Source organism: Mandrillus leucophaeus, unplaced genomic scaffold (genome assembly GCF_000951045.1).
Source record: "Mandrillus leucophaeus isolate KB7577 unplaced genomic scaffold, Mleu.le_1.0 Scaffold4, whole genome shotgun sequence".
NCBI classification, from domain to species: domain Eukaryota; kingdom Metazoa; phylum Chordata; class Mammalia; order Primates; family Cercopithecidae; genus Mandrillus; species Mandrillus leucophaeus.
This window is the reverse complement of record NW_012104253.1, coordinates 4,171,762-4,193,151: the sequence shown is the minus strand read 5'-3', so window position 1 is coordinate 4,193,151 and position 21,390 is coordinate 4,171,762. Positions and strand designations below refer to the sequence as shown.

General features: G+C 45.7%; 1 protein-coding gene across 1 annotated transcript in view; it reads left to right on the top strand.

Annotated features, from left to right (window-relative positions):
• The first annotated feature begins 5,800 nt into the window (after window positions 1–5,800).
• The window catches only part of EVL (Enah/Vasp-like), an 85,615-nt gene continuing 70,025 nt past the window's right edge, over window positions 5,801–21,390 (top strand). Inside the window, exon 1 of the mRNA XM_011991645.1 lies at window positions 5,801–6,084. Coding sequence (XP_011847035.1) covers window positions 6,074–6,084 — 11 coding nt within the window. The 5' untranslated portion in view covers window positions 5,801–6,073. The remainder of the gene's footprint in view (window positions 6,085–21,390) is intronic.

Below are 21,390 nucleotides of genomic sequence, written 5' to 3'. Positions count from 1 at the left end.
GACAGACAGGATAGGACTTTGATTCTTGAGAGAGGAAACGCCATGAGAAGCCCCTGGCTTTCTGCCTGCAGTTACCATCTAGTCTCGGCATGGAGTGGTGGAGCCCAAATGGAAGGGTGATTTTAGTCAGCTCGGGGCAGACATTAGAATTCTATGCCACTGAAATAGTTGGAGTTTGCAGGGCAAGGAACTAGAGAAATGGAAGCCCTGTGATGGGGCAAAGACAGCAGAGTTCTTTGTAAGAATTCTAGTTGGATTGTTGGCTGAGAGCTGGGTGTGCATGTGCAGAGTGAGACTCTTCATGAGGCCTGGCAGAGATCACCTGCTGTAGGGCTAAGAACCCAATGATGATGCCAGAGGTCATTCAGTTCTGGGAGATGTTGCAGATCCAGCTTAACCTGAACGAAGAAACTTCCCTGAACACCTCAGGCATTCAGTTGAGATCCCAGAACGTCACACCTTAGAAGTAGGACTGTGCTCTTGAGTCAGATGCGGGTGGGGGGTGGGAGGTAGAGTTGGGGGGTTGTTTAGGGGAGGCACACCCCTAAGGCTAAGTTCAAAATGGAAATAGAACTGAAGAAAGGTTTGAGCCAAGCTTGGTAGCACCAAAAGGATCTGCCAGTAATCTCCCTGACTACCAGAACAGACTTTACATCTTTAAAGAAAGACAGCATAATCCAGACTTTCTGCAATGTATCATACAGTATCTAACATACAATCATAAGTTAGTGGACATACAGAGTCAGAAAATATGACATATACTTAAGGGGAAGAAAGCAGTCAGTAGACCCTGAAATGCTCCTGAAGTTGGAACAAACAGGCAAGTTTTCAAGTTACCCATAATAAATATGTTCACAGACTTTAATAAAAGGTGGATAAAGTGAACAAACAGGAAATCCCAACAGAGAAATGGAAATTATAAAAAACTTGCCCATTGAAAATTCTACTACTGGAAATGAAATGAAAAATTTACTGGATGAGACTAAAAGTGGATCAGAGGTCCAGAAGAAAGGGTAGTGGACTTGGAGATGGATCAATAGATATCTAGTCTGAAAAATGGGAAAATATTTTAAAAAGAATTACCAGTGCCTTGTGATAATATCAGGAGGTCTACATACATGTACTTGGAGTGCCAGAGGAAGAGGAGAAAGAGAATGAGGCAGAAGAAAAATAATTGAGGAAATAATGACTAAAATTTCCCAAATTTGGTGAAAAACCTTAAATTACATACCTAAGAATCTCAATGAAACCCTAGCAAAATCAATGCAAAAAGAACCACACCTAAACCCATCACAGTCACACTGCTGAAAACGAAAGAAAAAGAAAATATTAAAAATGACCAAAGGAAAAGGGATCCATTACGTACATTGTATGTGAATGATGGCTGACTTCTCAGAAACCGTGGAGGCCAGAAGACAGTGAAACAATACCTTTAAAGTGCTGAAAGACAAAAAAACCCTCAGTATTCTCTATTCGCAAAAAGTGCTTTGAGGCTTGAAGACAAAGATGTTTTTCAGATAAAAGAAAAGTAAGAGAATTTTATTGCCAACTTACCTGTTGTACAAAAAATGCTCAAGGAGGCCGGGCACAGTAGCTCACGCCTATAATCCCAGCCCTTTGGGAGGCCGAGGTGAGCGAATCCCTTGAATCCAGGAGTTTGAGACCAGCCAGGGCAACATGGTGAAACCGTTCTCTACTAAAAATACAAAAATTAGCCAGGCATGGTGGCGCATACCTTTAGTCCCAGCTACTCAGACGGCAGGAGGCAGGAGAATCATTTGAGCCTGGGAGGCAGAGGTTTCAGTGAGCCGAGATCACACCACACCAGTGTACTCCAGCTTGGGTGACAGAGCAAGACCCTGTCTCAAAAAAACAAGAAGAAATTCTAAAGGAAGTTCCTCAGGCTGAAAAAAAAAAAAAAAAAAAACCAAAAACAGGAAATTCAGATGTTCGGGGATGGATAAAGATTACTGGAAAAGAGAAATATATGAGTAAACATAAAGACTTTTATTTCTTCAATACACACACACATATGCACACACACATGACTCTTGAACAATCCAGGGGTGAGGGTGCTGGCCCCTCACACAGTTGAAAATCCACCTAAAACTTGCATCCCCTAAAATTTAACTGTTAAGAGCCTATTGTTGACAGGAAGCCTTACCAATAACATAAGCAGTTGGTTAATACATACTTTGTTATTAAATGTATTACACACTGTATTCTTATAATGAAGCTAGGGAAAAATTTTATTAAAATCATAAGTGAAAATATATTTTAATTAGTTTCACTAGTAATTAATTGGAAATGGATTATCTTAAAGTTCTTCATCTTTGTCATCTTCACACTGAGTAGGCTGAGGAGGAAGAGGAAAAGGAGGGGTTGTTCTTGCTGTCTCAGGTGTGGCGGAGGTAGAAGAAATTTCATGTGCAAGTGGACCTGCGTCAGGCGTGGTGGTAGCTCATGCCTGTAGTCCTAGCACTTTGGGAGGCTGAGATGGGAGAATTGCTTGAGCCCAGGAGGTTGAGGCTGCAGTGAGCTGTGATTGCACCACTGTACTCTGGCCTATGCAACAGAGCGAGACCACATCTCAAAAAAAGTAGTAGTATAATGGACCTATGAAGGTCAAACCTGTGCTGTTCAAGGGTCAGCTGTATATATATATATATGATTGTCTAAAACAAAAATATATAACATTATATTTTGAGTATGTAACACATATGACAGCTACACCATAAAGGATGGGAGTGGAGAATGAAATTAAGCAATTATGAAGTTCTTAACATTTTACTGAAGTGGTACAATATTAACTCAGTGTACTTTATAAAGTTAAGAATGTATATTGTAATCCCTAGAAAGACCTGTAAAAAAATAGAGGTATAGCTAAAAAGTCAACAGAGAAATTCAGATGAAATTCTGAAAAGTATTTAGTTTACCCACAAGAATACAGGAAACGAAGAACAGAGGAACCAGAAACAGATGAGACAAACAGAAAACAAATAGCAAAGTAGTAGACCTATATCCATCTGTATCAATAAGCTAAATGTAAATAGACTAAATACCCCAATTAAAAGATAGAAATTGTCAAACTGGGTGAAAATGCAAGACTCAATCATACACTATCTATAGGACAAAGATACAAATCAACTGAAGGTGAAAGGATGTGTAGTAGGCAGAGTAATGCCATCACCCTGCCCTAATCCCTAGAACCTGTGACTCTGTGACTTTACGTGGGATGGGCATGGTAGCTCATGCCTGTAATCCTAGCACTTTGGGGGCCAAGGCAGGAGGATCACTTGAGACCAGGAGTTTGAGACCAGCCTCAGAAACATAGCAAGACCCCATCTCTATTTAAAAAAATGTTTTTAAATTAGCCAGGCATGGTGGTGTGTGCCTATAGTCCTAACTACTCAGGAAGCTGTGATAGGAGGATCACTTGAGCCAGGAGTTTGAGGCTGCAGTGAACTATGATCACACCCCACTGCATTCCAGCCTGGGTGACAGCGATAGACCCTGTCTCTAAAAAAGTAAATAAATAAAATGTTACCTTACGTGGCAAAAACGACTCTGGAGATGTGATTAAAGTTGTGGACCTTGAGATGGAGTGGTTATCTTGGATTATCCATTGGGTCCAGTCTAATCACATGAGTCCTTAAAAGCAGAGAACCTGTCCACACCGTGGTCAGAAAGACATGTTGCTGTGGAAGAAGGGTCAGAGCGATGCTGCGTGCTTTGAAAGCGGACAGAGGGGCTATGAGAAAGCAATGCAGGCAGTGTCTAGAAGCTGAGAAAGGTGAGCAAGAGAAACCCATGTGGGACTTATGATGATGTTGGGCTTCTTACCTCCTATGATCTTACAAAACTCTTAAGATAGTAAGTGTGTGTGTTATAAGCCACTCAGTTTGTGGTAATTTGTTACAGCAGTGCAGAAAACCAATGCGGCATGGAAAAATGTACCTAATAAGAGCTTCAAAACCCATGAAATAAAGAGTGACAGAATTAAAGAGGGAAATCCAGTCACAGTTGGAGATTTCAGGACCTTTCCCTCAGCAGTTGACAGAATAATTAGACAAAAACAAACAACAGCAACAAAAAGTAACAAGGACATAGACGTTCTGAACAATACTATTAACCACCATGACCTAATTGACATTTTAGAACACTGCACCCGACCAGTTTCAGAATACACATTCTTTCCTTGCGCATATGCTGCATCCGCCAAGGTAGACTGCATGCTGGGCCATAACGCACATTTTGATAAATGTGAAAGGATTGAGATCATACCAGGAAAAACAAAGGAAGAAGTCACACCAAATATGTTCTCTGGGCCCAGTAGAATTAAACTGGAAATAAGTAGCGACAGATATAGGAAAACACCAAATATTTCAAAATTTAACAAAGCACTTAATAATCCATGGATAAAAGAAGAAATCACTAGAGAAAATTAAAAATATTTTGAACCAAAAGAAAAAAGAAAACTGCAATACATCCAAATTGTGGTTTGCAACTAAAACAGTGCTTAAAGGGAAATGTATATCATTAAAAGCCTCTTAAAAATGCATTTTTAGCATTCAAAGTGCATTCATCTCTGCAATTAGAATTGATACTTCTTTTGTACTGTACTCTGTACAGCTGTTTTTCACTATATCAGTATTTTAATGGATCTATTAAATATTTGCTAACATTATCAAGCCATGGCCACAAGGTGAGTACTGGAACCAATACAGGGAACAGAGGGATGTCAAGAGGAAACCTAGCACCTTAATGGTGAATGGGCTATAGAAATCATCTCAGGTCCCCTTAGTATACTGATCGAGAAATCCATGACCAGAGGGCAGGATTCTTCTTTTCTAAGCCATAAAAGTCCTTTAAGGACCAGTACAGTCGTTCTGAATTTTTTGTCTGTGATTTCTAACACAGTGCATGCTTCTTAGTGAGTTCTCAGTAGATTTTGAAAGAAAGATTGAACTGGATTTTATCTTCATGAGAACCCTGTTGGAGATAGGCAAAGTAAGTATAACTAACCCCATTTTACAGTTGAGGCCACCCATTTAATGAACAAGTGACAAAGCCAAGTTCTCAGTGTTCCTCAAATGTTTTCCTTTCAGGCTCTAAATTGCTGACTTAAATGTCCTCATTGGAGAGAGGTGTCTGCTCGGTAGAAGTACAAAGTTTGTTCCAGAGTCAAATATTAAGACTTGATCAGCGGCCTAGCATGGTGGCTTATGCCTGTAATCCCAGCACTTTGGGAAGCCGAGGCAGGCGGATCACCTGAGGTCGAGAGTTTGAGACCAGCCTGACCAACATGGAGAAACCCTGTCTCTACTAAAAACACAAAATTACCTGGGCATAGTGGCACACGCCTATAATCCCAGCTACTTAGGAGGCTGAGGCAGGAGAATCGCTTGAACCCAGGAGGTGGCGGTTGCGGTGAGCCAAGATCGCGCCATTGCACTCCAGCCTGGGCGATGGGAGTGAAATTCTGTCTCAAAAAAAAAAGATCAGCTTATAGTCTTTATCATTTAGTCTTCTATTCTCTGGAGAGTCAGCGGGGACTCTTGCGAGTTCTTGTAGCCTTTTCTTAAGGCCTATAGGAAGTCGTCTGTGCTGAGCCTGCACTTTCTATAACAGATGGAAAACCGAGGCTCAGACCTCTTAAATGGCATTGACTTAGACAGACTATAGAGCTAGTTCGTCGGGGGCCAGCACCACGACCTGGCCCCTACCTCCAGCAGGCATCACCCACCCTTGCACACTTGCAGGAAGCGCTTAGAGGCTTGAGGTTGCCAGCCGTGGAGGTGTCGGGCCTGTGAAGTGCCTCTCAGCCACCCACGCTGGTAGGGCTCTGCACTGCTAGCTTCTTGTTTCTCTATTTTCTACCTAGGTTTCAGTTTTTCACTTGGGTTTGTTTCCCCTTTGTCTCTGGTTCAGCTTCCTTTTCCTGTTTGGTTTTAAGTAGTCTATAAAAATCAAGTTGCTGTCTTCAGAGAGTCTGTGGTCCTCTGATCAGCATAGCCCAGTGGGAGTACCGGACTCACCTCCTCAGGGTTCCCTGTGCTGCCACTTTTCAGCCATGGCCACAAGGTGAGTACTGAAACCAATACAGGGAACAGAGGGATGTCAAGAGGAAACCTAGAATCTTATTGGTGAATGGGCTGTGGAAATCATCTCATGACCCCTCAGTATACTGATCAAGAAATCCATGACCAGAGGGCAGGGGACTTACATGAGGTTACACAGCACGTTAGTGACGATCTGCTCACTCTTCAGCTGCTGGTCTTTCCATTACACAGGCCTGTGTCTCTTGATGCCTGTGACCTTTAATGGCTTCTGGATGAAGGATCTACTCAGAAATTAGCCCCTGCCTCAGATTATAGGGAGGAGGGTCTGAGCCATCTAGGGGATTGTTGTTTAGCTCAGAGGTACATTTTGGTGAGTCCTGGCTCTTCTCTCTAGAATGACCTGAGACTGGTTGTTTTATCTAAATATAGACAGAGAGAGTTATTTTTATTATAGGAACTTCATGAACTTAATAGCAAGAATCCTGACCCTCCACTTGTGAGGCTTGTGACCTTAGGCTGTTGCTGTTTAGCACATGTGTGAGTGCCAGCCAGTCTACAAACTGCATTCCTCATTGAGATTGTTCTTTCTAAAGGGGAGATTACATGTTGGACCTGCCTCTCCCCTGCCGTACAACTCTGAAAGATTATAGATGATAGGACAGACAGACTTTTATCCTGTGGGGTTTGGGGCATTTGTTTGGTTGACTCATGACAGCTTTGTTTTTTAGCATAAAGTAACGGTCCCTCACTTTGAAAATTATTTCACAATTTTCAAAGTGCCATTTCACCAGTTTTCTTATTTGAATCTTTTAATCGTGTTAGATCGATGAGAACGCCGTCATCACTCCTATTTCATAGCTGAGAAAACCTCTGAAAAGTTGTGGGGCTTGTCCAAGGTCACATGGCAGGTGGAGGAAGGAATGGAACCAGGGTTTAACAAGGATGGCCTCGTCCGGTGGTTTTCGCAGCACGCTACACAGGCTCTTGAGAAGCAGTTTGCAGTGAGTTGTTAAAATTGACATGGTGGTAGGTAGAACTTGTCCAGGGCTGCTTATTTTCCAGTGGGCTTTATTTCTGCTCCTATCATTTTAGTAACTTTCTTTTAACTTTAGAGGACTTGTGAATGGAACTTCGGAAAACAGAATACTTTTCATTTCAAAGGCATATCAACTTCCAAAGTCATTTTTAGTTGTAAATTACATTGTGAAAAATTCCAGCAGCTTATTCTACCCTGTCAATTACTAATTGCAGAAAATTATATCAGAAGTAAATGGGGAGGAGGCACATCAATCTCTTTTTCAGTTTTAAAATCGTAGAAATCTAGAAGTTTCCATCTTGAAAAGACCTTGGAGATGATCTACAGTAGTTTACCTAGGTTAGTGGTGCTTTGGGCATCTTATCCTCTACTTCAGCCAAAATAACTCTACTTTTGTCTTTTTTTTTTTTTTTTTTTTTTTTTTTTTTTTGAGATGGAGTCTCACTCTGTCACCCAGGCTGGAGTGCAGTGGCCGGATCTCAGCTCACTGCAAGCTCCGCCTCCCGGGTTCACGCCATTCTCTGGCCTCAGCCTCCCGAGTAGCTGGGGCTACAGGCTCCCGCCGCCTCGCCCAGCTAGTTTTTTGCATTTTTTAGTAGAGACGGGGTTTCACCGTGTTAGCCAGGATGGTCTCGATCTCCTGACCTCGTGATCCGCCCGTCTCGGCCTCCCAAAGTGCTGGGATTACAGGCTTGAGTACTTTTGTCTTTTTAATGTATTCCTTGATAATTAATTGAGGGAAAAAAAGTCATATTGTTGTTGGTGGTGATGATTTTCAAGTCTGAAGATTACACTAATCTAGTCCAGCTCCTGAGTGCACAGATCAGGAAATTGAGGCCCAGTGTGGAGCAGAGTTTGTCTACGGGGAGCAGAGTAGTGGCTGAACCAAAGCAAAAGCCCAGGTTTTCTGGAGCGTCCCTTCCCCGTACAAGGCTGCTTGTACTCTGCCACAGGTCCCTGGCCTGGCCCCGTAGTGACAGTCCTGGTGGAAGCAGCGTTCATGGAGCTGCAAGGTCAGCAGCCATAGGAGCTGTGAACTTTTCGTTTTTCCTCATGCTGACTGACATATGGGGATACCACGGCGCCTGTGGTGGGGATACAAAGGGCCTTTTTAATGTGCAAATATATCTTACCAGCTCTAGCTCTGGCTACTCACCAATCAAGAAACGTTTTCCAAGCCCTAACTGGATTAGGAGCTAGGAATTTTCTTGAGTGCATGACAACATACAGAATGCTTTCACTGACATTATTTTATTTAATTACTGCAATAATCCTGAAGGTAGCATTGTGGGGTGTTTTTGTTTTTGTATTTTTTAGAGATGAGGTCTTGCCATATTGCCCAGGCTGGCCTCAAACTCCCAAGCTCGAGCAAGCCTTCTGCCTCAGTGGGACTACAGGTGTGGGCCACCACACCCAGCTAGCATTGTTTTTATTGTTTCTGTTTCATAGAAGGAGAGAGTAACTTGACAAGAGACATAGCCAGTGAGTGATAGACCCAGGACTTGAACCTGTGCCTCCTGACCACAGATGCTTTGCCCTTTTGCTCTTACGCCTGAGTTGGAGCGGCCTCTGTCCTCAGGGACTGGTCGGGAGTGAGGAAGGCAGCACTCACAGAAATGAGGAGGCGACTCGCTGTAAGGACCCTGTAGCATAGACAGTAATGAGCATAAACAGGAGGGGCAGTAAGAGTTGAGAAGTTGGGGACTGTCAGGGAAGACCTTAAAGAGAAAGTGGGATCTCAGGTGAACTTTGAAGGATAGGAATGATTTTTTTAGAAGGCACTGGCAGGCGTCGCAGGCAGCCAGTCACCCAGTGGCTGCTCTGGGTGCTAGGGACACAATGGTAAACAAGACAGGCAGGCTTGTCCTCCAACTGAGGGCAGAGTAGGGAGGCAGAATATAGTCAAGAAACCATCAATAGAGATGTGAAAACAATGGAGCAGCGTAGTAGAGAATGACGGGGCCACTGCCTTAGCCAGTGCCCTCTATGGGGACATGAGGCAGCCGTGTAAAATCTGAAGACTTTGGGGTGGAAGGGGCAGCAGGTATCCTCAGATGGGGACGAGGCCCTGAAATAGGAACAGTTTGTTGGGTTCAAAGGTCAAGAAAAATACAGAGGCTGGAGCAACATGAAGAAGGAAGAGTGAAGGCAAATAAGGGCCCAGGCTTTATCAGGCCCTACGGCAAAGCCTGCGAGCTGTGCTGAATTTAGCGCATATGTCAGAATTTAGTTAGGGGAAGCCTTTGGAGGAAGGGTTCGAAGCAAAGGGAAAGACATCCAACAGAAGCTTAAGAAAATCACTCTGGCACCTGTGTGGATAATGGCTGGCAGTGTGGCAAGAATAGAAGCAGGAAGACCTCTTGGGAGGCTGCCACAGTCATCCGGGTAAGAGATGAGGGTGATTTGGGCCAGCAGTGGAGCAGTCAGGGTAGGTGGTGAGAAGTCACCAGATTTAGGAAGTGCCGTGGTGCTGTAGCCTCCAGGACTATCTGGTGGATCACATGTGGGTGTGGGGGAAACATGAGTCAGACATGTCTTAGGTGGGTGGTGATTCCTTTCACCACGCTAGGGCAGCTGGGGTGCTAGCTGGAAGAATCTGTAGAGGTGTGGGCCTAGCAGAACAGGTTCCCAGGAAATGTGGGTTGAACAAGGCTGACCTGAGCAGGAACTAGCTGAGATCGCGGTGCAGCAGCAGGAAATGTGATATGGATGTGTGATATGTCTGCCACTTTTGGGGCCAGCCAGTTAATTTCATTTCCTTCACTGGTCTCTCTGTTGTCCTTAGTAGGCTGTGGGTTTTTTCTAAAGCATGTACTATCTTCTAACATATTATAGAAGGTATTTGTTTTACTGTGTACTGTCTGTCTTTACCCCTCTAGAATGTAAACTCCCAGAAGGCAGGGATTTTTGCCTGTTTTGTTCACTGGTGTATTCCCAATGCCTAAAACATTGCCTGGCAGTACACATTTATTGAACTGCTGGATTTAATTAACTACTTCGATATATGGTCCTGGAGATTCCTGTGCTACCAAAGCTGCTACTCGGTGGAGCTTCCTGGTGGCATGTTAGAGAAGAGACCAGACAAACAGACATTTCACTTGCTGTCAGGTAGTGAAGGAACTGTGGCTGCCTGGGCACAATCATTACTGTTTATTCCACTGTGCTGCACATCATGAAGCTGTAAAGATGTAAGAAGTCTCGCACAGCCAGGGTTCACCTTACAGTCCTTCCCACCCAGTTGTACGCCTTTGTGTCAGGGTTTGGAGGAGTCTCCAGGAACACCTAGTGTTTCCTTTTCTCACAGGTGTTTCCAGTCCTCACAGGCAAATGAGAGAGTCCCAGAGGCAATTGAACAAGCCCTCAGAGATCACGTGGTCTGTTCACTCTCCATGGGAACACACACTTCCCTAAAGACCTGTAGCCAAATCATTTGGAGAGCTTCTGATGCTTCTCTGCCTTCCTCTGTCTCAAAGAATCCCATGTGCCTCTGGTTGGGAAACATTCCTCTAGAGATTCTAGGTTATTCTCATTACAGTGTTAAGATACTCAGGTGGGCTGGGGCAGAAAATGGATGAGAACTAGTCTAGTCCAATGGCTTCACTTTGGTAACTGAACCCACAGAAGAGGAAAATAACAGCTCAGCTTTTCTGAGTGTTATAAACCAATCATTATGCTAGTTACATGATATACATACCATTTAATTCTCACCCTTTGAAGTTTTGTATCACTATTCCCACTTTACAGATAAGAAAACAAGGGTTGACCAGGCATTGTGGCTCACACCTATAATCCCAACACTTTGAGAGGCCAACGCAGGAGGATCGCCTGAGCTCAGGAATTCAAGACCAGCCTCGGCATCGTAGTGATCTACAAAAAAAAAAAAAAGAAAAAAAAAAATGAAAATTAGCCAGGTGTGGTAGTGCATGCCTGAAGCCTATAGTCCCAACTTCTCAGGAGGCTGAGGTGGGAGGATTGCTTGAGCCCAGCAGTTCAAGCCTGCAGTGAGCTATGATCACACTACTGCACTCCAGCCTGTGACAGAGCAAGACCCTACCTCAAAAAGAAAAGAAAACAAGGGCCTACAAAGTAACGTATTCCAGGTCACATTGTTGTCACTTGGCAGAGCTTTTGATCTCTGAGAGGATCAAAATCTGCCCTCTCAACTTTAACTTCTCAAAGCTAAACTCGTCTCAGTTTGCAGAGTCAAGGCTAGAATCGAGGCCCTCCTGATCTCTATTTTGCAGTCTCCATCATTCTGCGCTGTTAATACCACAGGAGACAAAAGAGACCTTGTCCGTCCTGTAGCACCCTGTGCCTGCATGCGTATCTCTTGTCGATGCTCTGTCGGCTCAGGATCTCTCCTACCAGCCTAGAGCTCTTTCAGAGCAGAACGCTTGTGTTATGCATTCATGTTTGTCTCTGTGCCTAGTAAATAACATGGAGTCCAAGTGGCTGCTCTGTCATCTGGGGTGTTTGTAAGGGCAGAGCCAGTGTCTTCGTTCCCAGGCTGTTAATTCATCCTTGGAGCTGGACATACTGTCCCAATCCTTGGCCCAAGCCAGGCCTCTACAGTTGTCCCAAGGCTGTGCTAAAACCTCTTCTACTTCACAAGTGATCAGAGTCACAGACTCTGGGGACACAAATTTTGGGATGAAGACACAGAGCAACCTATATAAATGTTTCTGAGGTTTGAGTAGCCTTAACGTCCACGTGACTGTCAGATGCTCCCCAAAGAAAGGGCTACGTCGGTGACCTTGAAAGAGTGTGGGAGATGCGTCTGAGACAGGGGCAGTCTAGGAATATCAGACTCCCCAGCAGTTGGTTGGAGTGTTTTTCCAGATTGCACCAGACTTCACAGAGAAATGGAGACCCGCTGTTCAGGCATCTCTTGAGAGGGTGGCATCCAAGGAGAAAAGGCAAACATCTTGATTGCCCACGACGTGGGCAACCAATTTGGACAGAAAAGAAGGTATCAGGGTTTTAACACTGAATGTAGACTTTATTTACCCAAAGCCTTTCTTTAATTCTAACACTCTCAAAAATGGGGCTCAGTCACCATTTGGGTTTCCCATGTTAATACACAGAGAGCGAATTCATTGTCTTTCATTGCTGTAATGCAGCAGTTCTCAAAACGTACTCCAGACGTTGACCCTCCAAGGAGTCTGTAGGTCAGAACTATATTTATAATATTACTAAGACATCATTTGCCATTTCAGCTCTTGTCTCATGAATGCATGGTGGAATTTTCCAGAGCTATGTGATGTTTGGACATCATCACTGTGGCAGCTAATGAAATGTCTGCTTGTATATTCTTGTGTTTTAAAAAAGTATTAGTTTTAATTTCAAATAAGGTGAATATGGATAGACTTAACCTATATAAAACAGAAGCTTTTTGGCATCCTCAATAATTGAGTGTAAAGGGGTTCTCTGACCAAAAAAGTTTGAGAACCATGTATGTAAAATAGTTGTATGGCTGTACTACAGACAGCATGCATGGAATTGAAAACACCACCTGCAAGGTGGCAGTTCCCCCTGGTCCAGAGGAGGAGCTCTGGGTCTGGGAGGAGGATGCAGGCGTCACTAAAGGCGAACTAAACAGCTTTAGGACTTGCTGTCAGATTTCCTAGACTGCGTGGTGGGACCGTGGGAACTTACTTCTCACAGGCCTGAAATACTTCACAATAAACATTTTAAGTCTACTTCATAACATGAAACCTGTTTCACACCTGTGCCCATTAAGAAAAAAATGGCACCCTATAAGTGAGTTAATAATTACCAAGGGGAAAATATAGCTTTCCATTGGTGATCTGGGAGTCACCTCTTAATCAACCTACAGTTTACTTTCAGTTGGCCTGAATTCTTCACACACACAACATCTTTGTCAATGAAAAAATTTTAAATAGTTTCACATTCTAGCTTAGCTTGAAAGAGAGTAAGCAGACGGCTCAACCAAATGTAATCCATGAGCAGATCCTGCATCCCAAAAAAATCTAACATTTTGTAAAAATTGGGTAACTTTTTGTTGTTGTTGTTGAGTTGCCCTGGGTCTGTTGCCCAGGCTGGAGTGCATTGGAGCTATCTCCGCTCATTGCAGCCTACACCTCTCTATGCCTCCCGGGTTCAAGCAGTTCTCCTGCCTCAGCCTCCCGAGTAGCTGGGACTACAGGCATGTGCCACTACACCCACCTAATTTTTGTATTTTTAGTAGAGACAGGGTTTCACCATATTGGCCAGGCTGATCTCGAACTCTTGACCTCAGGTGATCCACCCACCTGGGCCTCCCAAAGTGCTGGGATTACATGGGTAACTTTTAATAGGACTCTGTATTAGATTTTTAGTAAATTGTTGATTTTCTTTGTTGTGACAATGGTATTTACGTTATATATTAGAATATCCTTATTTTAAAGAAATGTATGCTAAAGTCCCTAGGATTGAAGTATCATGATAGCTGCAGCTGACTTTCAGATGGCTCAGGGGAAAGGCAGAGATAACTCATATGCGGCAAATGTTAACCACGGGCATGTTTACTGAAAGGTACAAGAGTGTCCCTTGTATATTCCTGTAGGTTTGAAATTTTTCAGAGTAAAAAGGTGGAGTGAAAAACAGCTTCAAAATAGTAAAAGTTGGAGGTGGGTTTTGCTGCGTCGCCAAGTGGAGCAGAAAAGCCTTACTGCGCGACAGAACGTCAGGTTGCTGTCTAGTCCAGGCTCTGCCGTGGGTCAGCCATGGGTGTCGGGCAAGTTACTTCCTTCTCTAGGCCTGTTTCCTAAGAAAATCACTGCAGAATGTTTTTCAGCTCTGATGAGGCTGTGATTCCAAGCGTCTCTGTTTCTCAGTCCCTGAATTGGGACATGGCAACGTGGGTGTGCTTCCTCATTCCCCTGGGTAGGTGTTGAGAAGTGATGAGGCCCCAGGGTGATGACTGAGGTCCCCCCACCCACCACTCTGCCTTTGCTGACACTCTTCCCTCTGCTTGAAATGGTTCCTTGTTTCCTTTTGAAAAGTCTTGCTTCCCCTTCATGACAGCATCCCTTGGGTCCCTTAGGCAGAACTAAATGCCCTCCTCTTGTGACACTTTGCACGTACAGCACTTTTTCTTTTTTCTATTCTTTTTTTTTTTTTTTTTTTTGGAGACAGGGTCTTGCTCTGTCACCCAGGATGGAGTGCAGTGATGCAGACACGGTTCGCTCCAACCTTAACCTCCTCAGCTCAAGGGATCCTCCTTCTACCTCAGCCTTCTGAGCAGCTGGGGCTGCAGGCACCCACCACCATGCCTGGCTAACTTTTTTTATTTTGTGTAGAGACAGGATCTGTGTTGCCCAGGCTGGTCTCGAACTCCTGGGCTCAAACTGTCCTCCCACCTTGGCCTCCCAAAGTGCTGGGATTTCAGGTGTGAGCCACTGTGCCCAGCCCTTGTTTTATTTTTCAAATAAATGCAGGAAAAAAGAAAGAGAAAGCAGAGGTGGCCAGATCTCAAGTGAGTCGTGCCACCCCCACCACAAAAATCCTTGCAGGCTGAGAAACACGATACCTGGCAAAACTCAGCAAACATAAAAGCCAGCAGTTATTGAAAGGCATTTGTTGAGCAATCACTAGGTCCCAGTTACTAGAGCTACCGAGATGAACACTACTTTAAAAACCAAACCAAACAGCCTGCCTCATGGAGGCGCTTGCCCCTCAGTTCAGTGGCAAGTGTATGGTAAGTGTTCTGCAGAGAAGCGAAGCAGCTGAGGCGATCGGCAGGGGCCCAGTGTGGGCATTAGCATTCTCTTCAGTGTGGTTCAGGGAGTCTTCCCTGGGGGCAGTAGTGGGGATGGAGGGCAGTGTGAGTAGAGGCTAGAGGAAAGCACAGGAGCAAATCAGGGCCCAGAAACTGTGATTTCCCAACAGCAGGGCTCAGGAGTGGGCCCTCAGTGACCTCCACAATGGATCTGGGCCATTCCACAAAGACAGAACCTGACAGCCTGGTCCCACTTGGTGAGGCCTGAGGCAATTCCCCAGGCCACAGTGAGGAACCTGCCACCTTGTTTTTCTTCTTAGAAGTTAAAAGACTACGTGATAATGACAGCTCTCCATGTGGACACGGAAGGCAGTTTCATGCGGATTCCACCTGAAGTCCTGCCTCATATGGATTTGCTGTTTATTCAACCAGCATTGTCCTTGTTCAAGATGGTATCTGCTGGGTGCTAATCATGTTTAGTAAACTGCTCTCCTGTTTATTTCATCAGCCTTATTTGATCTCCAGCAAATGCAAAAGAAAGTCCAAAAAGATGATTCTCCTCGTCTTACCGAGCTGTCAACTTACCTCCCTGGAGTCTTGTTGCTGGCAAGCGACAGAGCCAGACCTGGGGCAGAGCTGGAGCTGTTGTCCAGAGTGTTCTCACTTCCCCACACTGACTCCATGGTGAGGGCTGGCCTTAACTCTCTGTGCCCAGCCTTGCTTCCCAGCACAACACTGCTTCCTGGTGGGCACCAGCCAGCCAGACTTTCTGTGAAGTACTCTTTCTCTCTGCCCCTCTCCACCTTGGGAAAGACAGTGGTCAGAAAAGGGGCAGTCCAGAGAAGAGCCAAGCTATGCAGTGTCGTGGGAGCCAATGGAGAAGTTTCATACAGGAGGCAAGGAGGGCAAGGAGGGCAAGTCTGTGGCAAAAGTAGAATGTTGAGGCTGGGGCAGGCTGAGGGGAGACAGGGCGGAGCTGCCTGTGGGCAGAGGGGAGTTCATAGTGTGAGAGAGTTCTCCCAGAGCTGGAAGGAGAGGCCTCCGGATGGCAGGAGGCAGGGTCCTGTCCAGCAGTGTCTCTGACTTGACTCTGTGTGTGACTTGGGGGAAGCACACAATGTGAAGTGGGAATAAATGTGATAATGACCTTGTGACAGTGGTTTGAGCATTGTGTGAAGTCAGTGTAGATGTCACCTGTGTTACCAGAGCCAAGCTGCATGTCTGCAGGGGGTCTACTGAACTAGCAAGTGATGTGCTTCAGAGAGAGACTGGAATTTGGCACAGGAGAAGGCCCCTGTCTCCTCCTCTGTGCTGGGCCTTGTCTTGGGGCTCTGGGTAGACCCCAGCTCTGCTCTGCGCTGGAGTGCCCAGACAGGTTTGTATAAATCCCTCAGTGTGGGCTGCTCTGCTTCCATCCAGGAGGCTCCTTACTGATGGTTCTCGGTCCAGCTTTTAAGATTCACTTTTGTTGCTTGTATGTTGAAGGTAAACAAGTCAGGACTTTACAAACTGCCTCAGTCTGGCTGTGTTTCTGTTTAGCTTTGGGAACATGTATTTATGGCTACTTCTCTCTAGCCCCCCACCCTTCAGTACTCACCCCTTACTAATGCACTTGGCAGCTGCAGAGCCCAGGCCAGAGGCACCAGGCTACGCTGAGGACGATGGCTCACTGAGGAAGGGTATCTGAACTCAGACATGGGCCTGTTCTCCAGAAGCCCACAGTCTTGGGAAGAAGATAGCTCAAAGTGGCTGTCGTGACAGCTTGAAAGTAATCAGAGGCACATGGCACCTTGGGGTGGGGTTTGGGGGACAGAGACACACACCTACTGAGTATGAGGAATATACCCAGCATGGTACTGGGCACCCTCATGTCTTATCTATTAATCACCATATAAATAGACCATACTATTTTTATCAGCTCTGGTTTACAGACAAGAACTCCTCATGCAAAGCCTGAGGTTCTGCCTTCCCAATACTCTGGTACACCCATTTTGCAATGATCTGTTTTTCCTGATAGATTGTAATCTCCTTCAGAGCTGAGCCATATGCCTGTTAGTAGTTATTAAATGAATGGGAATGGGTGGATAGGTGTGTTTTGAAAGCAATGACAATGTGAGCTTTGAGAAAAGGTAAGATTCAAACCTCTGGGTGTAGGAAAAAGAAATCATCTTGGGCAGGAGAAATATCTCTTCCTAATTACTTGAGGAGTAGCAGAAAAGTCATCTTAATTGGCCCAATGTCATGGGGATGCTTTCGCTGCCAGGTAAAGCCTGGCTTTAGTACCAGGCTGCTGGTTGGGCTGTGTGATCAGATAGGTCCTTCCTCGCTGAAATGTGCTAGGCCATTTGTGGGCAGCCTCAGGTCCAGGAGAGCAAGAAGGGAAGTTCCCTGGGACCAGCAGAGGAATCTACCCTGTAGTCTTGGACCTCTAGAGGTCAACAGATAGGAAGAGAACTGTGGCCTAAGTCCTCACTCTACATAGGGAGAAGCCTGCCTAGAAGAAATGGCCCCTGCCCTGGAGGCGTTCACTGGCCAGCAGAGGGTCCTAGCATAGACATTGCTACAGTAAGTGCTGTGATGGTAGGCACAGGACCATGATAATAGGGATAATAAGGCTCAGAGAAGGACCATCTAACTCAGCCTGGGGCTTCAGGGAAGATTTCCTAAAAGAGATAACAGATATTCCAAGTCTTTATGGATGAGTAGGAGTTAGTGGGTCGGCTTGAGTCAGCTCGGCTCGGCTGAGAAAAGTATCCCAGGCAGAGTAAGTGGCCTGAGCCAGAGCAGAGGCCACAGAGTGCAGGGGTGTGTGTTAGGGGCCTGTTGCATTTCCACAAGACTAAGCCAAGGGTTGGGTCGGCTCTGGACACTTTGGCAAGGGCTACAATGTGAAGGCCCCTGAGTGCCTGCCCCAGAGCTGGGATTATATTCTGTAATAACGATGACTCCCTTCCTCATGCCGCATGGGGTCGGGTACTGCTCCAAGTGCTTACACATATTAAGTCTTAATTCTCCAGACAACCCTATAAAGAAGATGAGGAAAGAGGAAAGATATGGGCAGATAAAGGAGTATAAGCTATAGATAGAAACTGGGGAATACCTAAGTTTTGTATGAGGTCATATAGCTAGTAAGTGGCAGAGCTCCCAATGAGGGAAGAGGCTCAGTCAGTTTGCCTTTGATGAAGGTCTTTCTGGTGACATTGCAATTGAAGAGTTGGAGGCATGAGATTTCAACCAGAGGCAGGGGAATAGCTAGGAGGCTATTGTGGTCTAAATGAGAAATAACAAGGGCTGGGACTGGCAGCAAGAAGGGAGAGAAAGGGACAGATCCAAAAGATGTTTAAGAAATAGAATAGATGGCTACTGGTCCATAGAGGGTGAAGCACAAAAAAGCATCTGAAATGGCCTTCAAGTTTCAGACTCAGGGGATTGGGTAGGTGTTGCTTCCATTCCCTGAAATGGGAAACAGTAGAAAGAATATGTGAGGTCTCTAAGTTATGTCCAACAGTTGGAAATATAGCTCCATATCTTAGAAGAAAGGACAGGACTGGAGAGTCATCTTCATGGGATGTATCAGTGTATTGGTGATCGTGTAAACCCTGGCATGGATGACAGAGCCTGTGAGGAGATGTGAAAGCCAATGGTCCTCAAAGTTTCCTTCATGGACCATTTGCCTAGAACCAGCAAGCATGTGTGTTACAATAGAGACCCTGCCCTGCCTGAGACTTATTGCATCAGAATCTCCTAAATGGGGGCCTAGGGATTTATGTTTTAATAAACACTCACCTGACTCTTACAGTGCATACAGTTTTTTGTTTGTTTGTTTTGTTTTGTTTTTGTCGTTGTTGTTTTGAGACGGAGTCTCGCTGTGCTGCCCAGGCTGGAGTGCAGTGGCACGATCTCGGCTCACTGCAAGCTCCGCCTCCTGGGTTCACGCCATTCTCCTGCCTCAGCCTCCCGAGTAGCTGGGACTACAGGCGCCCACCACCACGCCCGGCTAATTTTTTTTTTTTTTTTTTTTGTATTTTTAGTAGAGATGGGTTTTAGCCAGGATGGTCTCGCTCTCCGCCCACCTCAGCCTCCCAAAGTGCTGGGATTACAGGTGGGAGCCACCACACCCGGCCGTGCATACAGTTTTGAGACTCGTGAGCATAGAGTAAAATGAGAAATTCCACGTAGTTCACATTGATTTTAAAATCTGTTTTGGAGCGCAAACCCATTTAAGAACGTGGTAAATGCATTTCCAGAAGCAGCGTGCACTCTCACTTTTGCAGATAATTTTGGAGGTTTCTTAGACTCTTCAGGCCTTTCCCTGGACCCCGGATTAAAAACACTTGACATAAGAGATAAATAGGAAACCTGTGAAGGAGGCGGAACAGGAATCACAGAGAGCGAAATGGAAAGCCAGGAGAATTTGAAGACTGGGGATTAAGGAGGAGAGGTTCTCAGAAGTGAGGACATAGTCAGCAGTGCCTGACTCACTAACAGGCCCAGTGACTCGAGAGCTGGAAAGCATGCATTGGAGCTGGAAGTGGAAAGGCAGTAACCTTGTCTGGGCTTATTTAAGAGTATTCTTAGGCCCAGGGGCCAGGTTCCAGTGGGGGCTCAGAGAGTGACAGCAGGGTGGGGGTGGGGCAGGGTGAGGACATGGAGAGAGCAAGTGATAGGACGAACTGGGTGGGGAACAGCGGGAAGTAGGGAGTGAGGTCCAGTGGTATCAGCTGGGGGGGTGCTTGTTAGGTGGCCACCCTTGCGATGGTTACTGTGGTGAAAGATAAGAAAGGAATTCCCAGCAGGGCAGCTCATTCACCCTGGTTTGCCCTGGATTATCCCAGTTTTAGTGCCGAATGCCCTACCTCCTAGGAAATCCTTCTGTTATGGGCAAATGCTGGTTCCCAGTCCTGGGAAGACAAAATTGGCCCTCAAGACAGATTATGAAGAGTTGTTCTGTCCAAAGGAAGCTCCCAAGTCCGAGCATTAAGGCTGAGAAGGACCACTGTGCCAGTCCCAGGGAGAGAAAGGCATTGGCCGCCTGCTTTCCAGGAAGGAGGAGTGTGGCTCCTAGGCTGACACTCCAGAGGAGCAAAAGTGGGCAGCCTGGCCTTCCCAGAGGCCTCCCTCTGGAGGAGCGAGTCTCTCTCTGCAGGCCTGGGCCCAGGCAGAGCTGAGTTGCATCTTTAGAGGCAGCAGACAGGGCTGAGCCTCGCTTTGCACAGGAGCCCACCTGCAGAGCTGTGGTTTCCTGACTCGCCCATCCTAGGCTGTTATGAGACAGAAGGCTGATGGTAATCTGTGACGGGTGCTTTTGCTTGGCAGTTACACTTTCTCTGAGAATAAATGGAGAGGATTGTGAGTAGAATGTTCCCATGGGCACACAATCATAAATGCACTGTTTTTCCCACAGTCAGGGTCATTTGTTTAACAGTTATTGATGTCTACAGCATACAGGGACTGGCTTTACCAAAGGGAAAACAACACAGTTCCTGCCTTCAGGGAGCTCACAGGCTGGTGGTGCAGACACCTCAGCAGATTCTGAGAGGCAGGACAAACTGAAAAGCGCTCTGGCAGAGGGAGAAGCAAGCATGGGGCTGCAGGAGCCAGCCTCTCTGTGGACAGGTCTACATCCTGTGCTTTTTCCAGGTTCAACCCTGGACTTGCATTTCCCGACAGACCTCTTGTGGTTAGCCCCGTTCCACCCTGTGGACCTTCCTTTTGCCCTTACTTTATGAATTTACACTCTGTCCTTCAAGGAAATAACAGTGCTAGGGTGGTGTGTCTATGTAAGCCCATGAGAATTCAGAAACCTTGCTCCCAGCCACCCAGGGAGTGGGGGAGTGAGAGTCCGGGGGCACAGAGCCTGGACTTTTCCCAGAAGGATTAGAGAGTGAGAGCCCGAGATTGACTTCAGGCTGTCATTACAGAGGGCCATGCTGCAAGATTTTTCCTGCATCCTCCTGAGTAGCTGGGACTACAGGCAGGTTCCATCACACCCAGCTGCCTGTGTAATAGTTTTATCTTGAAATGCATTACTGATTTCCTACATCGAGTCCTGGAAGGTCTATGATTAGGTTTCAGAGTTACATGCAGGAAATTTGGGGTGTGTTTTGCTTTTTTTTTCTCTCTCTCTTCAGTGAGAGATTTCAACAGACATTCAAAAGTGTCTATGATACATAGCAGGGGTGTCCAGTCTTTTGGCTTGCCTGGGCCACATTGGAAGAATTGTCTTGGGCCACACATAAAATACACTGATATTAACAATAGCTGATGAGCTTTTTTTAAAAAATCTCATAATGTTTTAAGAAAGTTTACAAATTTGTGTAGGGCTGCATTCAAAGCTTTCCTGGGCTGCATGTGGCCCACAGGTTGGACAAGCTTGGTGTATGGTCTAAAAAAATTAACTGCTGAACCAGCGACACAACAAAGTTATGGTTTTTCCCATCTTCCCTGCCATGCCCTGCCCCATGCTGAACTCATGGGCAGAGCTCAGCGAGGACTCAGCGCTTGTCTGAGGGAGCTCTGAGGTCAGACTCACCTTGTACAGATGAGGAAGCTGAGGCCTAGAGTCACATGGT